The 19,930-nt window shown below is 49.8% G+C and overlaps 1 protein-coding gene across 1 annotated transcript in view; it reads right to left on the minus strand.

The window, feature by feature from the left end:
• Positions 1-19,930, minus strand: part of Epb41l1 (erythrocyte membrane protein band 4.1 like 1) — a 66,454-nt gene that overhangs the window by 25,701 nt on the left and 20,823 nt on the right. The window contains 10 exon segments of the mRNA XM_085697144.2: positions 781-846; positions 848-964; positions 3,117-3,152; positions 4,111-4,259; positions 5,621-5,796; positions 6,026-6,123; positions 8,986-9,138; positions 9,654-9,741; positions 11,306-11,524; positions 16,281-16,356. Of these exon segments, the coding sequence (XP_085553270.2) occupies positions 781-846; positions 848-964; positions 3,117-3,152; positions 4,111-4,259; positions 5,621-5,796; positions 6,026-6,123; positions 8,986-9,138; positions 9,654-9,741; positions 11,306-11,524; positions 16,281-16,356 (1,178 nt within the window).

The following is a 19,930-nucleotide window of genomic DNA, read 5'->3' on the forward strand; positions in this document are numbered from 1 at the left end:
CAGGGAGATGAGGCAACAAGCCCAGAGTCCTCCAGTTCCCAGGTAATGGAACCAGGAGACTAAGTTTAGACCACAATCCATTAAGACCACTAAGCGGCAGCTCAGGAGAGAAGACACCTACACTGAAATCGGGGTAAATTCTGCCAAGATTCAGAAATTGCTAAAAATAATTGGAGCTTGGGAGTACAAATACAGGATTTTCCCAAATCATATCTTTTTCAGCTGAGAAAATACCCTAAGAGCATTTCCACCCTGGAGGGCAGGACACAAGGGGCCCTTTTGGGAAAGCCTCGGGAGTAGTCTGGTTGGATAGAGGATTGACTGCTTTGATGAAGTGAGAATCCTCCCAGCAAGGACCACAATCTCCGTACGGTCAGATGCTCCAAAGGAGCTGGCTCCTGGAATCTTAAAGTTGAGTAGGAAAGAGACTTGCCTAGGACACTGTTTAAAAGGCTGGGCCCAGGGCTCTCCTGCTTCAGCGGGTCCCTCATGGGGTCTCAGAACCTGTCTTTCTAATAAGCACGCTTTCCCTCTTTTTCTTTGCTTGACTGAGGGGAATACACCAAGCTACCAGGAGTTTTTAAAGTTTTCTAAGATGGTCCCTAGGATCCAGTGGTTAGTGGATTTGACCCTCTCAACCTAACCTGCCTCCCCATCCCACCAGCCTAAGGCAGCAACAGGCACAGATTTGTTTGGAGGATGAAGGTAAATACAGTCTTAACCCCGTACCCCTACCCTGTGCCTTTTAATACAACGTTCAGGCTTCAGCAGGAGACCTACCTCACTGGCTTTCTCAGGGGTGCCCTTTGGGGAGGGGGAGGCGGGCGACGAGGGCAGCCTGCGCTCCCCGCTCCCAATCTCGATCCCGGTGGATCAGTTTGCTGTTGGGCTCCTTCAGGGTCCTCTTGAGCTCATTGATGCTGGCCTGGTGCTTCAACAGGACATCCTCTGGCTTGTCCAAGAACTAGACATGGGGGGGAGAGGTATAAGATGAACGGCGCTGAGCAGGCAAAGACAGCACGGGAGAAACAGCACCTCTGCCCTCCACCATCCCAGCCCGACGCTGTCATCCTTATAATAACCCAAGGAGCCAAGGTAGCAAGGACGATGAACTCCAAGATATGCACTAACCAGGGGCAGGGGTATGCGGGTGACAAAGAGGACAGGCTAATGAAGTCACCCCTCTTCTCCCCTGCATTACCCCCAGAACATTCAACTCCACTCAACCCTCCAGTCTGGGTGAGTTCTCATTGTGTTCTGAGCCCAGATGGAGTCAGACACACAGATGACTTTCCTGTTTATGATCCAGGCACAGCAGGCTGCATGTACCAAGGTGAGAAGTCCCTGGTGTGTTCACTGAGCTGCACAGGCTCTCTGGCTGGATTCCCAGAACCCTCTGAATCCTGGCTCCTACCGCTCCTCAAGACTTGGACCACTGTACTTAATAGTATGTTCAGTCTGGGCTATTCTGAGGCCCCATCCAACTGCTCAGGCCCCGTGGAAGCCTGGGTTAAAGATATGACTAAGCTGGCTTGTCCAGAAAAATGAGACCTGTTCCCTTACTCGGGGCCAGGAAAAGACTAGGCAGCTTTCTCTGCCATAGGCCACTGCTTTCTCCATCACAGAACCTCCCAGATGCCATCCGCCTCGACTCTCTAAAAGTAGACAGTCATATGCTGTCAGGGAGACCAGGATGCTGGGTGGGGGGAAGTGAAGTTGGTGTGGGGTGAGAAATTAGAGATGAGGGAGAGGAGATGAGTTTTGAGGCCTGGCACAAGAATGGGTCAGGCAGAGCTGGAGTCCCAGGTGTGCCCCTTGTTAATCTATGACACCTGAGTCCATGCCAGTGTTACAGATGGAGCGGTCTGCTTGGGCCCAGTGAGGATGAGCCATAGAGAACTCTCAAGGTTGGTCTTCTGCCTGCTTCTGGGAGAGAAAGAGTGGGCTGGCAGCCTAAAGACTTGCTGCAAGGCTAGAGGACCATCAGGAAGACAAGCTTGCCCTAGACAGGGCTAGACTCTTCCTCTAGGCTCGTCTCTGGCATCTAAGAATCACTGTAGTTGCTCCCAAAACTTCTCAGGAAGAAAGCCAATCCCACAGAGGCTTCTGCTTTCTCCCCAGACACCTGATGGGCCTCAGGCTAAGCTGACCATAGCCTGTGTCTGTCTAAGAGGCCAAGTGGGTTTGCACAGGGGTAAGACCATGTGTCAGTGGTGAGTGGGTCAACCTGGGATGATCCCAATGGGTCTGCTGTGCTCCCAGAAGCTGGAGAGAGGTTGGGTCCTGGGATCCCTAGAGGTCAAAGGCCTTGAAGAAACCAAGGGGTGAGTGTCAAGGCCTGACACAAGAACAAGGCAGGTATAGCTGGAGTCACAGGTAGTGTGCATGCCCTGTGGTGCAGGTGGGATCAGGGCCCAAAGAGTCTTTCTAAGACCCAAGTCCAGATCTCAGGATGCCATGGCTGACTCTGACTGTGGCCTGCTCTCAGCAGCCCAAGATCAAACAGCATCCCCAGAGAGACCTGGATACTGTGAGAGGAATGAAGTGGGGGCAAGAGGCAGACGTTGATACAATCAGTGAATGGAAGATGACAGAAGAGAAGGAGAGGAGGTGTCCAGGGACAGGAGGGCAGGGGGACTGGAGTCTGAGCAGATGCAGATGTGACCTGAGATTCCTCCTTCCCCACCCACCCCACCCTCACTCACATCTGGTTGTTAAGAGATGCAAAGAACACAGCTGAGATGGAGGTGAGGTCAAACAGGGCTCTTGGGGAAGGGTAGGGTGAGTGGAATGAGGAGCTACATGGAAGCACACATGTGGGCCGGGGTTATGGGGGGAGGTAAGCATAGGTCACCAGGTCCAGCGAAGAGTGACACTGGGTGGAGGGGCAGGGCACATGGATGAGACCAGAATCTGACCTGGGAGCTGAAGGCATGAGCTTAATGGGGAGGGCTGTGACCAGAGAGGAAGGACATGGAGGAGAGGTGTGGAAGCTGGTCAGAATGAAGCTGAAGCTGAGGTGGTGCCAGGGACATGAGCTGGGGACCAAGTGACACGGTGGTAAATGAACTAGGGATCTAAATGGCTATCAAGGGAGGGATGAGTCCATGCAGTACCTCCTGCTTGTGTCTTGGCGTGGTTTCCTGCTCCGGCTGGTAGGATAAGGCAGGAGGGAAAGGAACCAGCAAGGTCAGTAGAATAAACAGATTAGCCTGGTCCAGCAGCTCACACCCAATCCCACCACACAGTGCAGGCCAGGAAAGCGGCTAAGGTAACGAGGTAGTCAGAGGAAGGTGTGATAGGAAGCAGGTGGATATCCCAGGAAGGCAAAGGAGGGGCCAGGGGACTAGAGTCCAAGTGGGTAGAGCCATATTCACAGGCTGGTGTGTGTCCAGGGTTTCCTGCTGCTTGTAACAGTGAGGATGTGATTAGGGGGCCTGAGTTCACACTGCAGGTCTGCATGGCAGACAAGGACTGCTCAGCGATCCCAAGGAAGGCACGCCTGGCCGGTGTATGGCCAAGCCTGTGCACGGGAACATGCTATCATCGTGTCTGTGCATGAGTCTAAGGTGGGGGTGCGGAGGTGTGAAAGTGAATGCTACATGTGAGGCTGGGCTGTGTGTGCCTGTAGGAGCGTGTACATATACATACTGGGGGTACGGATGTTCACGGGGGGGGGGGGGAGAAGGCTGCAGGAAAGAACACACACTTCACACCGAGGCCTTTGGTGACCTGGCCATGCACAGGGAAGAGAAGAGACACGGAGCCAGACCACAATTAAAGGGGATACAAGGAGGAAGTAAGGCGGGTGTGTGTGTGTGTGTGTGTGTGTGTGTGTGTGTGTGTGTGTGTGTAAGTTTCCCAGGAAACTTCCCTGCGACCCAGGGAAGCTGGTCCAAAAGGGGACAGCACGCCCACTTCCAACCCCAACCCTACTCTGCATGTCCAGGTGTGGAGTACGGCCCAGGGCCAAGCTCCCGTCCATGCTGTGCCCCATAGCAAGGTGCTTGGATACAATTAGGACACTGAGGGTCAAGGCTAAGTCTAGGCCTCAGCCCACTATCCACGCCCCCTGGGAGCAGGATACAGGGCAACCCAGTGGGCTCCTACCTTCAGCTCCTTGATCTTGGTGGGGGTCCTGACCTCTCCTTCTTCGGCCTCTGATCGCCGTCCCCCTGACTCAGCATCATCTTCCCGCTTGTCACCGTCAGGCCCCACGTCGTGATTCTCACTGACTGAGGCGGGGCGGGAGAACTCCGCTAAAGTGGGCAGATGTGGCCGAGTGACTGTGTGAGGCAGTCTCCCCATGCCAGCCACTGCCCACTCTTCTCCACTGCAACTCCTGCTCACCCTGGCCCACGACTGGAGAGTCACAAAGCTGCATCCCACCCAGCCTTGGGCTCCTTCCTACAGCACCAGAGTCTCAACTCCAACCCTTCCTGGCTGGGTGACAGTGGAAAAGTCACACGATCCCTCTGGGCCTCCGTTTCCTCGTCATTAAATGGTATCTATGCCAGAAAGATGAGGTAAGGACCCAGTACTTTGGAGAGTGTCTTGCCCAGAGTGAGCCTTCCATCCATGCTGGCCCAGCAAACATTGCTGTTTGGGTTGTGGTCCTTAGGCAGCTCCCAGTATATCACTATCTAGCAAAGCTCAGAGATCCCCAGACAAGCAACAGCAGAAGCTTACAAATGGTTTGCTTTCTCTGTGAATTGATAAGAATTCAAAGAGATTCCTGCAATGTTCATCTCTCTTGCTGCAATTCTTAAATATTTTTCTGAACAGAAAGGGGGGGCGTGGTTTACAGACTGCACCAGGTCCTGGGTACAATGCAAAACGTTGCAGACTGAGCCTTAGTAATAAAAAGGCTACGAAACCCCGTCATGACGACAACCGGAACAGACAATTACCCTTCAGGTTGGCAGCCATTAAAAAGATATGCCAACTTGCCTTTCCTTTTAGGGCTATTTCCTCTGCAAAGTGCCCATTGGTGCACACCGCCTGGCTAGACCTACATTGTTCTGTGTTGTGGGCTAGCCTGGGAATTACATTTGACAGAGTATAACTGGAGGCTTCAAGAAGAGAAGGTCCCACAGGTGTCCTTTCAGGATGTCAATACATGAAACCCGCCCTCTAGGGTTAGAGTCCAGGCTTCTGCTCTCCCACCAAGTCCCCAGCTCCGGCTAGCCTTTGTCACCATCTCTCCTCCAGTCTAGGTTTCATTAGCTCTGCTGTGAGAATGGCACCTGTAGGAAGGGCCAGGACCAGACCAGGCCCTCTTTCCTTCGTGTAAACCACACGATGTTTCTCTGTTGACAGAATGTCAACCTGTGCACTGCTGAGCTTCTTGGGCAAAAGCCCAGAAAATTAGATGGCAGAGCCTGGGACCCCACAAGGTCACAACCCAAAGAAGTACTGGAGTATACGTCACATCCCAGTGAGACGGAGCTGACCCGGCACTGCCCAGGAGCAGCGGAGCTTGTAGGACGACCATGTCTGGTGCAAATGGCCTTGGGAGTATCTACTGCAGCCACCACATTTGTTCTGCAGACCCTGCATTGTTCTCCCACCTGGCTTCCCCTGACAACCACTCTTATCCCAGCTCCAGTCTGGGCCATACCTCCATCAAGGCTGCGGGACATAGTATATCGCTTGCTGGAGGAACGCTCAAAGAAGGGTGCAGGCCGGTCGATGAGGGCACTGGCTTGGCGGGTCTGTGCCTGGGTCCTCCCACTGTACCGGAACTTGGAGCCCATCACCAGAAAGCCCTTGGGTGGGGGCTCTGGGGACACCAGCCTAGAACAGAGAGTGGTGGAGATGACAGATAGGGGTCAGGACTGCGTTACCAGGCCCAAAGTCAGACCCCAGCAGGCTTTTCACTCCAGTGTCCCACCATCTACAACACTTCACAGTCCAGAAAGGGGAGACTTGGGGAAAGGTAGGCTTGCTGTGCTAACTGCTCTTCCTGCTCCTTGAACCCTCACAGCCTCTCTCATCCCTCTCAGAGCACCCAGGGGCGACTCACCGGAAGAATGTGTGGTGCTCAATGCAGACCTTCCAGAGCCGCTTGGCTGAGCGGTGGTTGGGGAGCTTGAAGCCAATGGTGCTCTCAAACTGCTCATACTGGGAAGCCAAGAAGAGGGGGCTAGAGGTGAAGCCTGGGCCATACTCGCCACCAGCCCAGCCCGCCTACTCACTCTCTCCTCACACAGCCATAACTTTAGCCTGTTCATGCATGTAAACCAGGTGGACTGAGCCCTTTGCTATGACAGGTCCAGTGCTAAGCACTGGAGACACGGGAGGGATCAACACACAGATTCTAGGGAATAAGAGGTCTCAAAATAATTCAGTAGGACGGGGGAGATGGCTCAATGGGGAAGTGTCTGCCTCACAAGCATGAGGACCTGAGTTCAAATCCCTAGAGCTTACATGAAAGGCCAGATGGTGTGGCAGGTCATCTTAATTGCAGCCCTAGAAGGATGGAGGACCCCAAAGCAGTCTGGCTAGCTAGACTAGACATACTGGTCAGCTCTGACTTTGTCTGAGAGGCCCTGCCTGCCTCACTGAATAAGGCAGAAAAATGGTTGAGGATGAGAGAGAGATTTCCAACATCAAGCTCACACCTATACTCATGTATACTCATGTACAGATCACACACACACACACACACACACACACACACGTACAACCACATACATACACTCAAGTACACACCACACACATTCATGTACATATCACACACACTCACTCAGGTACACACCCATTCATGCATTCATATATACACTATATCCTACACATACACACTCATGTACATATCGCACACATTCATATACATACCATACACACACTGATATTACATACCATGCATACATGTACAAACACACACATACACATACACACTATGTACACACCAAATAAACACGCATATATCATCACACACCATATAAGCATGTACATACTACACCATATACACACACTCGTGTACAACTACATAAACACTAACATACATACCATATACTATATACACACTCATGTACACATGACATATACATTGATACACACACTCAAGTACACACCACACTCAGTACACCCACACACACTCATGTACACACCACTTATACACTCATATACAACCACATACACTCATGAATACAGACACACACTCATATGCAACATATGCACACGCACACGTGGAAAAAAGAACAAAATAAAATAAATAAGACCATTGCAGATACAGATAAGAGCTGACAGGGATGAAGGATCTGCTGGGCAGGCCTGGGTGGAACTGTCAGAGAAAACACTGCCCCCATATGCATGAGTTTTGGGCTGAGACTGGAAGGACAGGGTTGTGCTATAGTTGGGATCCACAATGTCCCCAAAGGTGAAGGTGTTAAACACTTCATCTCCAGTGTGGTGCATTTGGAAGGTAATGGAAGCCTTTAAAAAGTAGGGCCTTCTGGGAGTTTTTAGGACACTGGTGTGTATCCTCAAATGCTGGCGTCTTTGTACTCTTTGTTACTCTATGCCTTGAACACTGCATGGCCACTCAGCCCCTTCATGCCCTCCTGCCTCAATGTGCCGCCTCTCCATGAGTCCAAAGCCACAGGGCTAATCAACATGGACTAAGCCTCCCAAACTGTGAGCCAAAGCAAGCCTTTTCCTGCTACAGCAGATTGTATCAGGTGTTTACTCCAGTGACAGAGGCTGGTGTGTGTGCAGGGAGGCCAGCAATTGGTAGGAGAAAGAGGCAGGGAGGTCAATCAAAGGGACCGTGTAGACGTGACAGATAGTGGCTGCTGTGGCTGGCACAGTGGTGAGGAGGGCCAGGTGGGTCATGGAGGTGTGTGCCTCTGTGCACACATCATGTGATATCATGAGCTTGTGCGTGTCTTGGTATAAAGACACAGTGGACTCCTGCACATGGGCAAATTCGTGCGTGCAGATATATATTGACTTTTTGGTGTAGCCTGAATCCATGTGGTTGTCATTTTATTTTTGACTATGAAGTATATGTCTGAGTATACATGTTTACATGCTTACATACAGACATGTTGCTTGAAAGCATACATCCAGGGCCTGTAAAATGGCTCAGCAGATAACCTGAATTTTATCCCCAGGGCCAATATGGTGGAATGAGGAAACTGACTACAGCAAAATATCCACAGAACCTGACCTCTAGCTTCCACGTGTGCACCACAGCACATATGCAAGGTATGTGTATGTGTGCACATACACACAAACTAATAAAATAAACAATATGTAAAGCCACATGTCCAGGGTGTATAGTCTACGTAGAGAGGCAGGGAGGAGGGAGATCCACCTTCCATGAACCCCAGAGCCTGTTCATGTTTCCTGGGTAGGAAAAACCCAGGCCAGTTGCTGGGGTCTGCTCTATTAGGTTCAGTCAACCTCCCAGTAGTGTGGGGGGTGGTCGTTTGAATGTAATTGGCACCCATAATCTCATAGGTAGTGGCACTATTAGGAAGTGTGGCTTTGTTGGAATGGGTAAGGCCCTGTTGGAGGGGTGGGCTTTGAGGTTTTCAATGCCCAGGATAACACCAAGTGCATCAGTCAGCTTCCTGTGGTCTGCATATCCAGATATAGCCAGCACTATGTCTGCCTGCATACCCCCATGCTTTCCACCATGATAATGCACTGAACCTCTGAAACTGTAAGTTGCTACAACAATTAAATGTTTTCCTTGCAAGAGTTGCCATGGTCATGGTGTCTCTTCACAGCAATAGAAACCCTAACTAAAGAGTGGGGGCGCACGCCTTTAATCCCAGAAGTTGAGAGGTAGAGGCAGGCAGATCTCTGTGAGTTCAAGGCCAGCCTGGTCAACAAGAGCTAGTTCCAGGACAGCCAGGACTGTTACACAGAGAAACCCTGTCTTGAAAAATTAAAAAAAAACAAAAACAAACAAACAAAAAAGAAAGCCTAACTCAGACAGGGAGGTGAGTGAAAAGAGTCTGGAGCTGGATTCACCTCCCCAGGCCGGATCTTGATGTAGAAGTTACTCCTCTTGTAGGAGATCTTGAGAATCTTGGGCCAGGCAAAGCGGTTGATTCTCAGGCGGTCCCGGTAGATGAGCAGGCCGTTGGCACAGACACCTAGCATGATATCGATGCCCTCAGAGTCCTGCGCAAGGAGAGAGCACAGAATGGGAACTGGGAGCCAGGCAGGGGCAGCCCTGCCACCACTCTGCTCCACTTGTAACAAGCTCCGGGGGGCAGGTTGGAGTTCCTCGACTAAGATCCCCACAAGCATCTGGACAGTCGCCTCCCACTTAGCCACCGATTCATCACTCACTTTTTCGGGCACTTGCTCTGTCAATCACTCAGTCACTCAACAAACACTTAGAAACATATGCATGGCAGGCCATGTGCCACACACCACTGTGACAGAAACAAGCTAAGGCCTCTGTCTGTCTCTCACATGCACCCAAGCAAGTGCGGCACAAACTACTAGGTTTGTGAGGAAACTGAATCCAAGGGGGAGATGATAAAGGTCAGAGAGAATAAAAGGTTATTAACTTTGAGAAAGAACCCCAAAGGTTTCAAGTTGGAGGCAAAACAGTCCAGACACTAGCTCTGGAGGGGCTATAGTTCCCGAGGAACAACCTAAGATGAGGCCTTGCTGGGACTCAGTGGTACCTTAGCGTGGTGCAAATCAACCCCATACATGGAAAGCTTCTTGGCGTTCTCCAGGAAGTGGATCTCTGCCTCTCCCGGGGTCATGCCCCTGAGGAAAGAAAGGATGGTTGTGGGATGTGGCAAAGGCCCAGGCTGAGTCCAGCCGGCTGTAGGTATCACCACCAGAACTGGCCATGACGGAAAGGTAGGCCTGAGGCCCTCTCCTCTGCCCTCAGGACAGGACTGAGAGCCCCTTTACTTCAGTCCACCAAGCCCGTCTTCTGTCACACTCAGGTCATCTTCTGTCTTGTTTTGTCCAGGCAGCAGACAAGGACTAGCCTGGGAGTTAGGATTTTTGTCTCAGTTCCCACCAATTAAGGAGATGGCAGGCATGACATCCTCCTCCTATGTTTGGTGGCCATGACTACTTGTCTCCTCCCTAGCGTGACTCCACGGCAGCCAGTTCAAACCCAGCAATGTTGATGTGCAAATCTCCACCAGTATTTATTTGCCATCTCTGGCCCGGCATTCCTCACACCTAGCAGGCTCAGCCCCGTATATGAACTCATCACATGTGGCCACAATCCTCCTCTCTAGGTCCAGTGCACCGCACACAACCCTTCCCACTCCATGCACAGGAATGAGATAATGTTGCTGGAGTCCTTCCTGCAGGTGCAGCACCATATCCTCAGAATGTACTTTCACATCAGGTTCCCATAACAACCTTGAGCTTGAACCGCAGCACTTTCGGCTGCAAAGGCCCTGCAAATCATTTTGATCCAGGGGTAGGTAGTGTTCTCTGCAGAGCAGGCACTGAGGAATGGCACTGGACTGTATTCCCATGGCTGCAATGGCTTAGGGGTGCTATGGGTATTCAATATCCGCAGCCCAAGGAAGCATAAGATCCTGTGTGATGAATTCTGCCACCCCAAGTACCAGCGTCTGGGCAACACTCGTCATCTCAGCCTGTGTATTTATAGGTGAAAACGGGGCTTACAGAGGTTCAGCAACTAGCCCACAATCACACATCTGGCCAATTATCTCCTAACTCCAGAACAAAGTATTCAATCAACAACTCAACAAATATGCAATCAACAGCTCAACAAAGTACGCAATCAACAACACAAATGCTCCAATTGATGGATAGCAATACTCAGCCCACATGTGACGTGGCTTTAATATTTGCTGTGTGGCCTCCTTAATAACCCCATGGGACATGTTGACCAACACCACGCTGAATAGATGACCATTCCAAAGCACAGGGAAGTAATATGACCTGTCAACATTCCCTGGTTAGAAAAAGGCAGTCAGGTTTGGCATTTGCATTTAAACTTAGGATTTTTTTTTTTTTTGGCTAAAACCGCTGTATCAGTACCCTTCCCCATAAACACACCACCATTATTATAACTGAGTAACAGAAAAATTGATCCCCAGAGGTTCAGGACAGGGAATTTTACCCACACAAGAACTCAAGACATTATGATCCAAGTGGTCACTTATGATCACACATATGATCCCAGTTATTCCCACCTCATGAAAAGGACCTGTTCCCAGGCACCTCGTGCTAGGAGCAGGCAAAGTGGCATATGTAAGACACAGCATTCAGGGCCTAGCCCTTCAGCCGGAGAGGACGAGTGGACGGCAGCAGCCAGCAGGCTGCCAGGCGCACTTACCTGTATGTCTTGTGCAGCTCCATGATCCGCTCCTCCAGCTCCCGGGTCTGGTTTGGGGCGAAGCGGAGCTCACTGACATAGTTGCCCATGTGTTCCTCTGCATCATAGTCACCCAGCTCAGCCTGCACAGCATAGGAGCCCAGCAGGGCATGCGTGACAAAGGAGCAGGGCAGCCGGCCTGTGATGATATCTGCCCTCAGCTGCAGGCATAGGTAATACCTAGACACGGGAAAGAAGTGGGCATGGGTCTACACCTCCAGGTGGTCCAGACCCTGACAGCTGAGCTACCAGAATCGAACAAAATTATCGATGTGGAAAATGGCACCCATAGACACTGGCATTCATGCTGATGAGTGGGTGTGTCCTGTGAGCAGGTTTTTAAGACATGCCATGGGACTTTAAGCATTTTTGTTCATTTCTGAATTTGAGGATTTTTTTTCTACTCTAGAATTTCTGAGATTTATAATTCATTTCCAAGCTCAGTAGGACTACTACTGGTTGGGCCCTTGGGGGGAAAATGACTTGTGGTTTTGCTTATTTGTTTTTGTCAGTTGATTTGTTTTGTGTACGTGTGCATATATGTGTGTGCAAGAACATAGATACCACTGTGTGCTAATGGAAGTCAGAGAGCAAGTTTTTGGTCTTTGCTTTTTGTTGTTGCTTTTTTTTGTTTGTTTGTTCATTTGAGTTTTTTTGTTTTTTGAGGCAGGGTTTCTTTGTGTAGCCATGGCCATTCTGGAACTCTCTCTGTAGACCAGGTTGGCCTTGTACTCACAGAGATCCGCCTGCCTCTACCTCCCAAGTGCTGGGATTAAAGGCACGTGCCACTACTGCCTGTCCAGAGAATAATATTTTAAGAGTTATTTATCTTACTGTATGTGAACAAGTGTTCTGCTGGTATGTATGTGTACAATGTGCATGCCTGGTGCCCATGGGGATCTGAAGAGGATGTCAGATCCCTTGATGCTGGAGTTATGGAGGGTCGTGAGCCGCCATGTGGGCACTGTGATTGAACTGGGTTCTCTGCAGGATCAACAAGTACTCCTAGCCACGGGGCATTTCTCCAGCCCCCAAAGCAATCTTGATTGTTGATCCCTGACTACCACCTTGTTTTAGGCAGGCCTTTTTTGTGTGTGTGTTTGATTCTGTATATACCAAGAGAGCTGGCCCTGGAGCTTCTGAGGCTTCTCCTGCCTCTACTTCCTCTGTGTAGGAGCGCTGGGATCACACATCACCACATCTGTCCTTGTACATGGGTGCTATGAAATATTCCTTTATACTGTGTGAAGATACATCACTCAGATTGGTTTAATAAAAAGCTGAACAGTCAATAATTAGGCAGGATTTTCAGGGCAGAAGGGATGCTGGGAAGATGGCAGAGATATGAGGAGTCGCCAGTCAGAGAGGAAGCAGCATGGACAGTACAGAGTAAAGGTAATAAAGCCACAAGACAAAGAGTAGATTGATAAAAATGGTTTAAGTTGTAAGAGCTAGTAATAAGCCTCAGCTGTCAGCCAAGCTTTCATAACCAATACTAAGTCTCCATGTCATTATTGGGGAGCCAGTAGTCCTGATAAAAAGGTCTGACTACACATGGGTTCTGGGGATCCAGACTCAGCTCCACACTTCTGTGTAAGCACTTTTCCCACTGAACTGCCTCCCTAACCCAATTACTTGGTGTTGAGGTAGGGCCTGGAACGCATCATATATCCTAAGCTGTTCTTGCCTGCCTCAACCTTCCAAATGCTGGGACTATATACATACACGATTATGCCTGGCTATCATGTAGTTTTAACTATGAAGTCTAATATGTTCTGTGTCTTCTTTCTCACAGGGTACCACTGTGTAACTCACAGTAACCCTCCCACTTCAGCCTCCAAGTGATGGGCTGACAGGTGCGCAGGACCACACCTTTTCTGCAGTGCTGGGGATGGAACCCAGGGCTTCCTACACATCAGGCAAGCACTCTGCCAGCTGAGCTGCATCCCCCGCCCTGAAAGTTAATATATTCTCAGATGGAAAAAGAAAAAAGAAAGAAACTTTAGAGGTGTGTCTGAGTTTCCTCTTGGTGGTATTCCCAGCTCCCTCTGCAAAGCCACCAGCTAGTCACATGGTATTCTAGACATTTCTCCTCCACAAACAAACAGAAATATATATGGCTTTAATTTATGGGTGTTTTCATATGCAAATAATATCAAATGCGCCGTCTGATTCTAGAGCTTTTTTTGCCACACCCAGTGACGTAATTTAAGAAATGTCTCTGTGTCCGCAATCCACTCCACATGCACTGTAACTTTTGTGCCCGATCCCACAAGATGGACCTGCTTATCAGTGCTTTCTCCAATGGTTCTCCAATGGTTCGTTGTTAGCGTGTGAGTGTGTGTGTGTGTGTGTGTGCGCGCGCGTGTGCGCATGCATGTGTAAGGAGGAAAGGAAGCATGTGCAGAGTACAGAACGTGCAGAGGTCAGAGGACAACTTTGGGAGTAGATTTCCTTCTACCATCTAGGTCCTGGGGATCAAACTCAGGTCATCAGACTTGGTGGCAAATACTTTTACCCGTGGAACCATCTTGCCGGCCCCCTCCCCAAACCTTCTTCTGCCTCCAGCCCTAAGTGAATTGTTTAAGAACCAAACTGGTCTGAGAAAGCATTTCCAGGCACCAGGCTGTGGCTTTTTGCAGCTTACATTCACGGTTGGAGGGTCTGACCATTTAAGTCATTTGCTACCACTTCTGCAGCCACTGTTCATGAAGCTAGCCAGGGCTCTCTCCTTGGCCTTCTCCGCAGGCTTTGCCAATGTCTTCCTAACTGCCCAAGAAGTCATTTCTTAAAAATGACTTCGACTTAGAATTTTTAGTGCTCTGTGACATTTCAAAGTCAGAACCAAAGCCCTGGCAATGGTCACAGCAGCCTCAGTGTGTATTCGGGTTCAGGCGCCACCAGCGCTCACACATCACTGGAGTCCAGCATGGGCCTATGACATTTTGTTCAAGAGTCTAAAAATTTAAAAATCATTGCCAGCGCTCCAGCCAATCTTTCATTTCAATCAATTTGTCATTCTGACTGGTTTATTTTGGGCCTCACTATTTTTGACTAAATCAGCTGCTCTTACGACCCTACCTTCTGGAGCCATCTGTGCTGGACAGCGCTACCCTTTCCCCTGGTGTCTCTGGAAGCTCAAGATCCAGGCTCTGGCACAGAGAAGACACATTCTGGTGGCTGTGTTGGCCTAAAGCTTTGGACTGGGATATGGCTGCTGTCACCTTGGCCCCAAGCAGATCTCAGGGCTTAGAGTGGGGCTAATGAAGCCAAGGCCCGGGACCTGCTCTATTCCAGGAACGTCTGTCATCTCTCCCAAGGCCAGAGGCAGCATCTTGAACTTGGTATATTGCTTAGTCAATGGGTATCAGGCATTAAAAATGGACCTGATATCCAAGGCTGGTTGTATAGGCCTATAGCTTCAGACTAAGAAGGCTGGGGCAGGAGGATCAGAAGTTCAAAGCCAACCCAGGAAACTTAATGAGACTGTCTCAAAATTTCTTAAAAAGTGGCGCTGGGAAGATGGCTCAGTGGTTAAGAGCACATACTGCTTTTCCATAGGACCTGTGTTCTGTTCCCGTAGCCCAGCAGAGTGGTTCACAACTGCCTGAAACACTAGCTCCAGGAGATCTGAAATCCTCCACAGGAACTGACACACATGGCATACCTTCACACAGACATGTACATGTAAATAAAAATAAATATTAAAATTTTTAAATAAAAAGAGGTCTGGAGACACCGCTTATGCAGAGGGCTTGTCTAGCACTCACAAGGCCCTAGGTTCAAACCCCAGGACTCCCAACAAAAGAAAAAAGAAAGAGAAGTAAGGAACCAAGTGGGAGGGTGAGGGCAGCTTAGCCATCCCACCCTCTGCAGAAGAACTCCACGCCCGTGTCTTACTTTGGGTGTAAGTCCCATGATGTGACGGGTGCCAGAGCAGGATAGCACGTAACGAGCCCATGTCTTTGACAGGATTAAAGGCAGGGGCTTCTCCTTGCTCTGCTTTCCAGAGGCAGGATGGGCCCAGCAAACTCCCACCCTGAAGGATGCTGTCCCTACTGCCAATCCTCAGGTCCCTTGAACCTGAGTGGTCCATGTGCACCCCAGCAGCCCAGACAGCCTCCACTGGGCTCAGGTGCCTCCTTTCACCTCCACACTCTCCTGCACAGAGGACACCAACCCCCCCCCCCCCCGCCAAGCCTCTCTTCCTTCCTTCTTAACACCACAAACCAGTGCTCTGTGCAGAATATCAGAGCACGTGTGCCAGGTCATCTGGCTCATAGAGGGTCCCCTCTGAGATGAGAAAAAGCTTGTATTCACTGTCAAAATTTAAAATATGTGGTTTTTCAAACACAAATATCTAAATATCTAACTTCACTCAACTTTCAGGTCCAATTCCCACAGGTCAGTGACTCCCAGAGTGTGTCAAAAATCATTGTAATTATTAAAAATATATTAGCAGAGAAAGAGAGTGAGAGAGAGCACGCATGTATGCATGTGAGAGAGAGCGAGAGGGTGGAGGTGGGTAATGATGACAGGACATGTATGTAGAAGTCAGAGGACAACTTCGGGGAACTGTTTTCCTTCTATCTTTACATGGGTTCCAGGGGTTGAACTCAAGGAGCCAGACTTGTACAGCAAGAGCCCTTACCTGATAAGCCATATTGCCAGACCACAACAACCATTTTAGGTACATCTGCCTTTTGAAATGCACAATGGCCCCGACGGACCCCTCTGACACCTTCTCCAGGGTTAAAGGCAGCTGCATTTGGGTCCTGCTTCCCTCTAGTCTCTGCTGTCTTGAGATAGTCTCTCTGGGAGCGCCATCCGCATTTGCCATTCCCACCACAGTCTCTGTCTCCCAGGGCCAGCACGCCCAGCCCTACTCACTGTTCCACAGGACCAGGGCATCGACCCCTCTCTTCGTGGTTCTTACCTTGTGATGTCTTCTGTCAGCTGGGCCGGGTCAGGAGGATAGAACTTGACTGTGAAGGCAAAATTCCAGGGGCTGCCTAAGAGGAAAATGCAGGAAGGGTCAGAGGGGCCTCGTCATCCCAGTGGCTGTCTGGGATGCAGCAGCCTGTGAGCAATCCTCCACAGGTTTCCTACTCTAGGACAATCGATCCTGGAACGTCATTCCCATTTGATGGATAAGGAAACTGAGGCCCAGGCTAACAGACCTGCGAGGAGGCCTGCGAGGTGCCTGCCATGAAAACCTGAGGACCTGAGCGCAAACCCTGAAACTCATAGGGCAAGGAGAAACTACTGAGAGTTGTCCTCTGACCTCTGACCTCCGTGCGTGTGCTGTGGCATGCCTTTCCTCCCTCTCTCTCTCTCTCTTTCTCTCTCTCTCTCTCTCTCTCTCTCACACACACACACACACACAAATAATAAAATACATTTCTTGAGAGAGTTGTGAGCTAACAATGGGAAAGAAGATAAAAGAAAGAAAAGTAACCCTGCACACCACACACGTGCACTGAATTGCTTTACTAAACTATGATTTTGAGAACATGGAGGCCCAGGCAACAAAAGTGACCAGCTTTCCCCACAGGCATAGGAATTTAATTTCATAATCTCCCTGAGAGTGAGGATTTTATTGATTGATTGGTTGGTTTTGTTGTTGCTGTTTAGGTTTGTTTTTGTTTTTGTAGCACTCACAATCAAACCCAGGGCCATGAACATACCAGACAAGACTCTGCCAGTGAGCTCCCTTCCCAACCTGAGTTTCCTTTCCATAGACAAACGTTTTAAGGATCAATCAACTAATTAGTAACAGAGAACAGGTTTCTCTAGCCATCTGACCCCATAGCCCAGGCTCTTAATCACAAAGACCCCTTAGAAAGCAGCAAGGGACACAAGCCCTGTCTCAAGGAGGGAAGCAGAGCCAGCAAACGGTGCTCAAAGCTGGTGCATGCGGGGTGCACGGGGCAGGCACTGTGCGAGTGTCACACGTATGTCAGAGACCCCGTTTCATCCTCTCAGCAATCCCAAAGCTGTGCTATCATGACCCCACTTTGCAGGGAGGAAACCGAGGTACGGAACAGCTACTCAACAGAGGAATTAGGACTTGAACTAGAATTCAAATCCAAGATGTGTCCAGAAGAAAACAGCCACTGTATCTGGCGATGTCCAAGGGTATGTCACTTGCTGTCACTCCCAGCTCATGAGGCAGGGACGGCTAGGCCATTTGCACGAAGAATCAGAGACTCAGAGGACCTGTTCAAGGTGTCTTAGGTGACAGGTAGTGAGGCTTGAGGGGAGAGATACCTTTCTCAGAAGCCCAGGATATAAGGGCTCACGAAGCCACCATCAAGGGTGCGGAGATGTGACCAACAACAGAAAGGAGGCAAAACTGCTCTCTTGCAGTCCCAAAGAACAGGACTGGCATTTCAGAGACTGGGACAAAGGAAAGGCTCTATTAGAGAAGGGACATGCATGCGGGCATGCAGGGGTGCATGTGTGTGTGTGTGTGTGTGTGTGTGTGTGTGTGTGTTCACCTTGTTCACGTACATGTGGAGGCCAGAGGTTGATGTCTCCCTCTAATGCTATCTACCTTATTATTATTATTATTACTGCTGCTGCTATTATTGTCATTATTATCATCATTTTCATTATTGTTTTGTTTGTTTTTTTGAGACAGGATTTCTCTGTGTAGATCCAGCTGTCCTGGAACTCACTCTGTAGACCAGGCTGGCCTTGAACTCACAGAGATTCCCTTGCCTCTGCCTTCCAAGTGCTAGAATTAAAGGTGTGCATGACCCAGCTAATATTATTATTTTAAAGATTTATTTTTATTTTACACATGTAAGAGTTTTGCCTATGTATTAAGCACACCATATGCATGCTGTGTCTATACAGGCCAGAAGCGGGTATCAGACTCCCCTGGAACTGGAGCTACAGATGGTAGGTGCTGGGAATCAACCCCAGGTTCTCTGAGAGAGCAGCAACTGCTTTTAATCACCGAGCCATGTCTTCGGCCCCACTTAGGTTTAATAATTTTATACATACATACTGTGTATCCTGATCACATCCTAACAATTTCATACATACATGCCATGTATCCTGTTTACATCCTGACAATTTCATACATACATACCGTGTATCCCGATCATATACTGACAACGTCATACATAAATACCATGTATCCCGATCACATCATGACAATTTCATACATACATACATACCATGTATTTCGATCACATCATGATAATTTCATACATACATACCATGTATCCCGATCACATCCTGACAATTTCATACGTACATATCATGTATCCTGATCATATCCATGCCCATTCCCCCGACACCCCAACATGCCTCCTTCTCACCTGCATGTCCTCCCTTTTTTCTTCAGTTAGTGCTCCCTAACATCGCACAAGTGCCAGGTCATCCACATTCACCTAACTTTCTGAGACCAGTTTCTCACTGAACTTGGAGCTTGCCAGTGTGGCTAGACTGTGGACAGCAAGCCCCTAGAATTTGCCTGTGTTGCACATGCGTGCTGCTCTACTGGCTTGACATCAGTGCTGAGAATCCGCACTCAGGTCCTCAGGCTTAGGCAGCAAGCACCTTCTCTCCTGAGCCAACTCCCCAGTTCTCTAGAGGAGGCACTTCCTGGGACCGAGGCTACACATGTGCAGCCACGGCTTGCGTTGTCGCAGGAACAATAGTCCACGTGTAAGCCAGGTGAGCAGGGCCTCCAGGATTGCTCCAGGAATGACCCTAGGGCCCGGCCATTTGGCCTGGCTGCCTCTTTTCCAGGCTACTGGTTCTTATTAAACTCTGCAACTTGGCTGCCTGTATCTGTACCAGTTCTCTCAAGGCAGGAAAGGCTGGCTTCCCAGCTGGGCAGGCACTACTCAAAGGCAGTCTGAAATTCAGCCCCAGAACCCTGCTGACCCACAGAAGTAGGCTCTGCCTATGTGCCTGCCTCTTTGTCTCCAACCATCAGGAACCTACTGGAAAATCTCCTCAAGCCCCCTCCTATAGAGTCAGCTGGCTTCCCTGGGCCAGCTGCCTGCTGTCATGGCAACAGACTCAGCTACAGCTTCCCAGCCAGGGGGCCAGGGAGTCCAACCCTGAGGAGCCCAAGCATATCCAGGGTGAGTGGGGCCTGGGGTGGAGGCAGAGATGCTCTCTGTCTCCTATAGGTCTGTCTGTGGAGGCTACCAACCTCCTCCTTCCACTATTTGAAAGCTTTCTCACCCCTCCCAACAAGCTGCTTCTCTCTGGGCCAGAAAAGACAGGTTGCCGACCTGTTCATCTGCCTCCTCCCTGGGCACTGAAGAGAACAAGACAAAGGCCAGGGCTCAACACTGGCTCGGCCAGCACTTGGCTCTGTAGGTTTATGTAAGTGGCTGCCACTCTCCAGGCCTGAGTTAGGGGTTGCTAGCTACAACAGGAAGGCTGGCTATATCCAGGTCATCGGGTTAGCCCCTTGTCCTCTGCAGAGCTGAGCTCCTGAACGCATTTGCAGTTTCTTTACCAATTTGCGATGCACTGCCATTTCTGTTGTCTGGGCCTCAGACTTGCTGCTTATAAAATAATGTCAACATCATTCCCACCCTGCCTTCTCTAAGACCT

The sequence above is a fragment of the Myodes glareolus genome, chromosome 10, assembly GCF_982192425.1.
Source record: "Myodes glareolus chromosome 10, mMyoGla1.1, whole genome shotgun sequence".
In the NCBI taxonomy this organism is placed as follows: Eukaryota; Metazoa; Chordata; class Mammalia; order Rodentia; family Cricetidae; genus Myodes; species Myodes glareolus.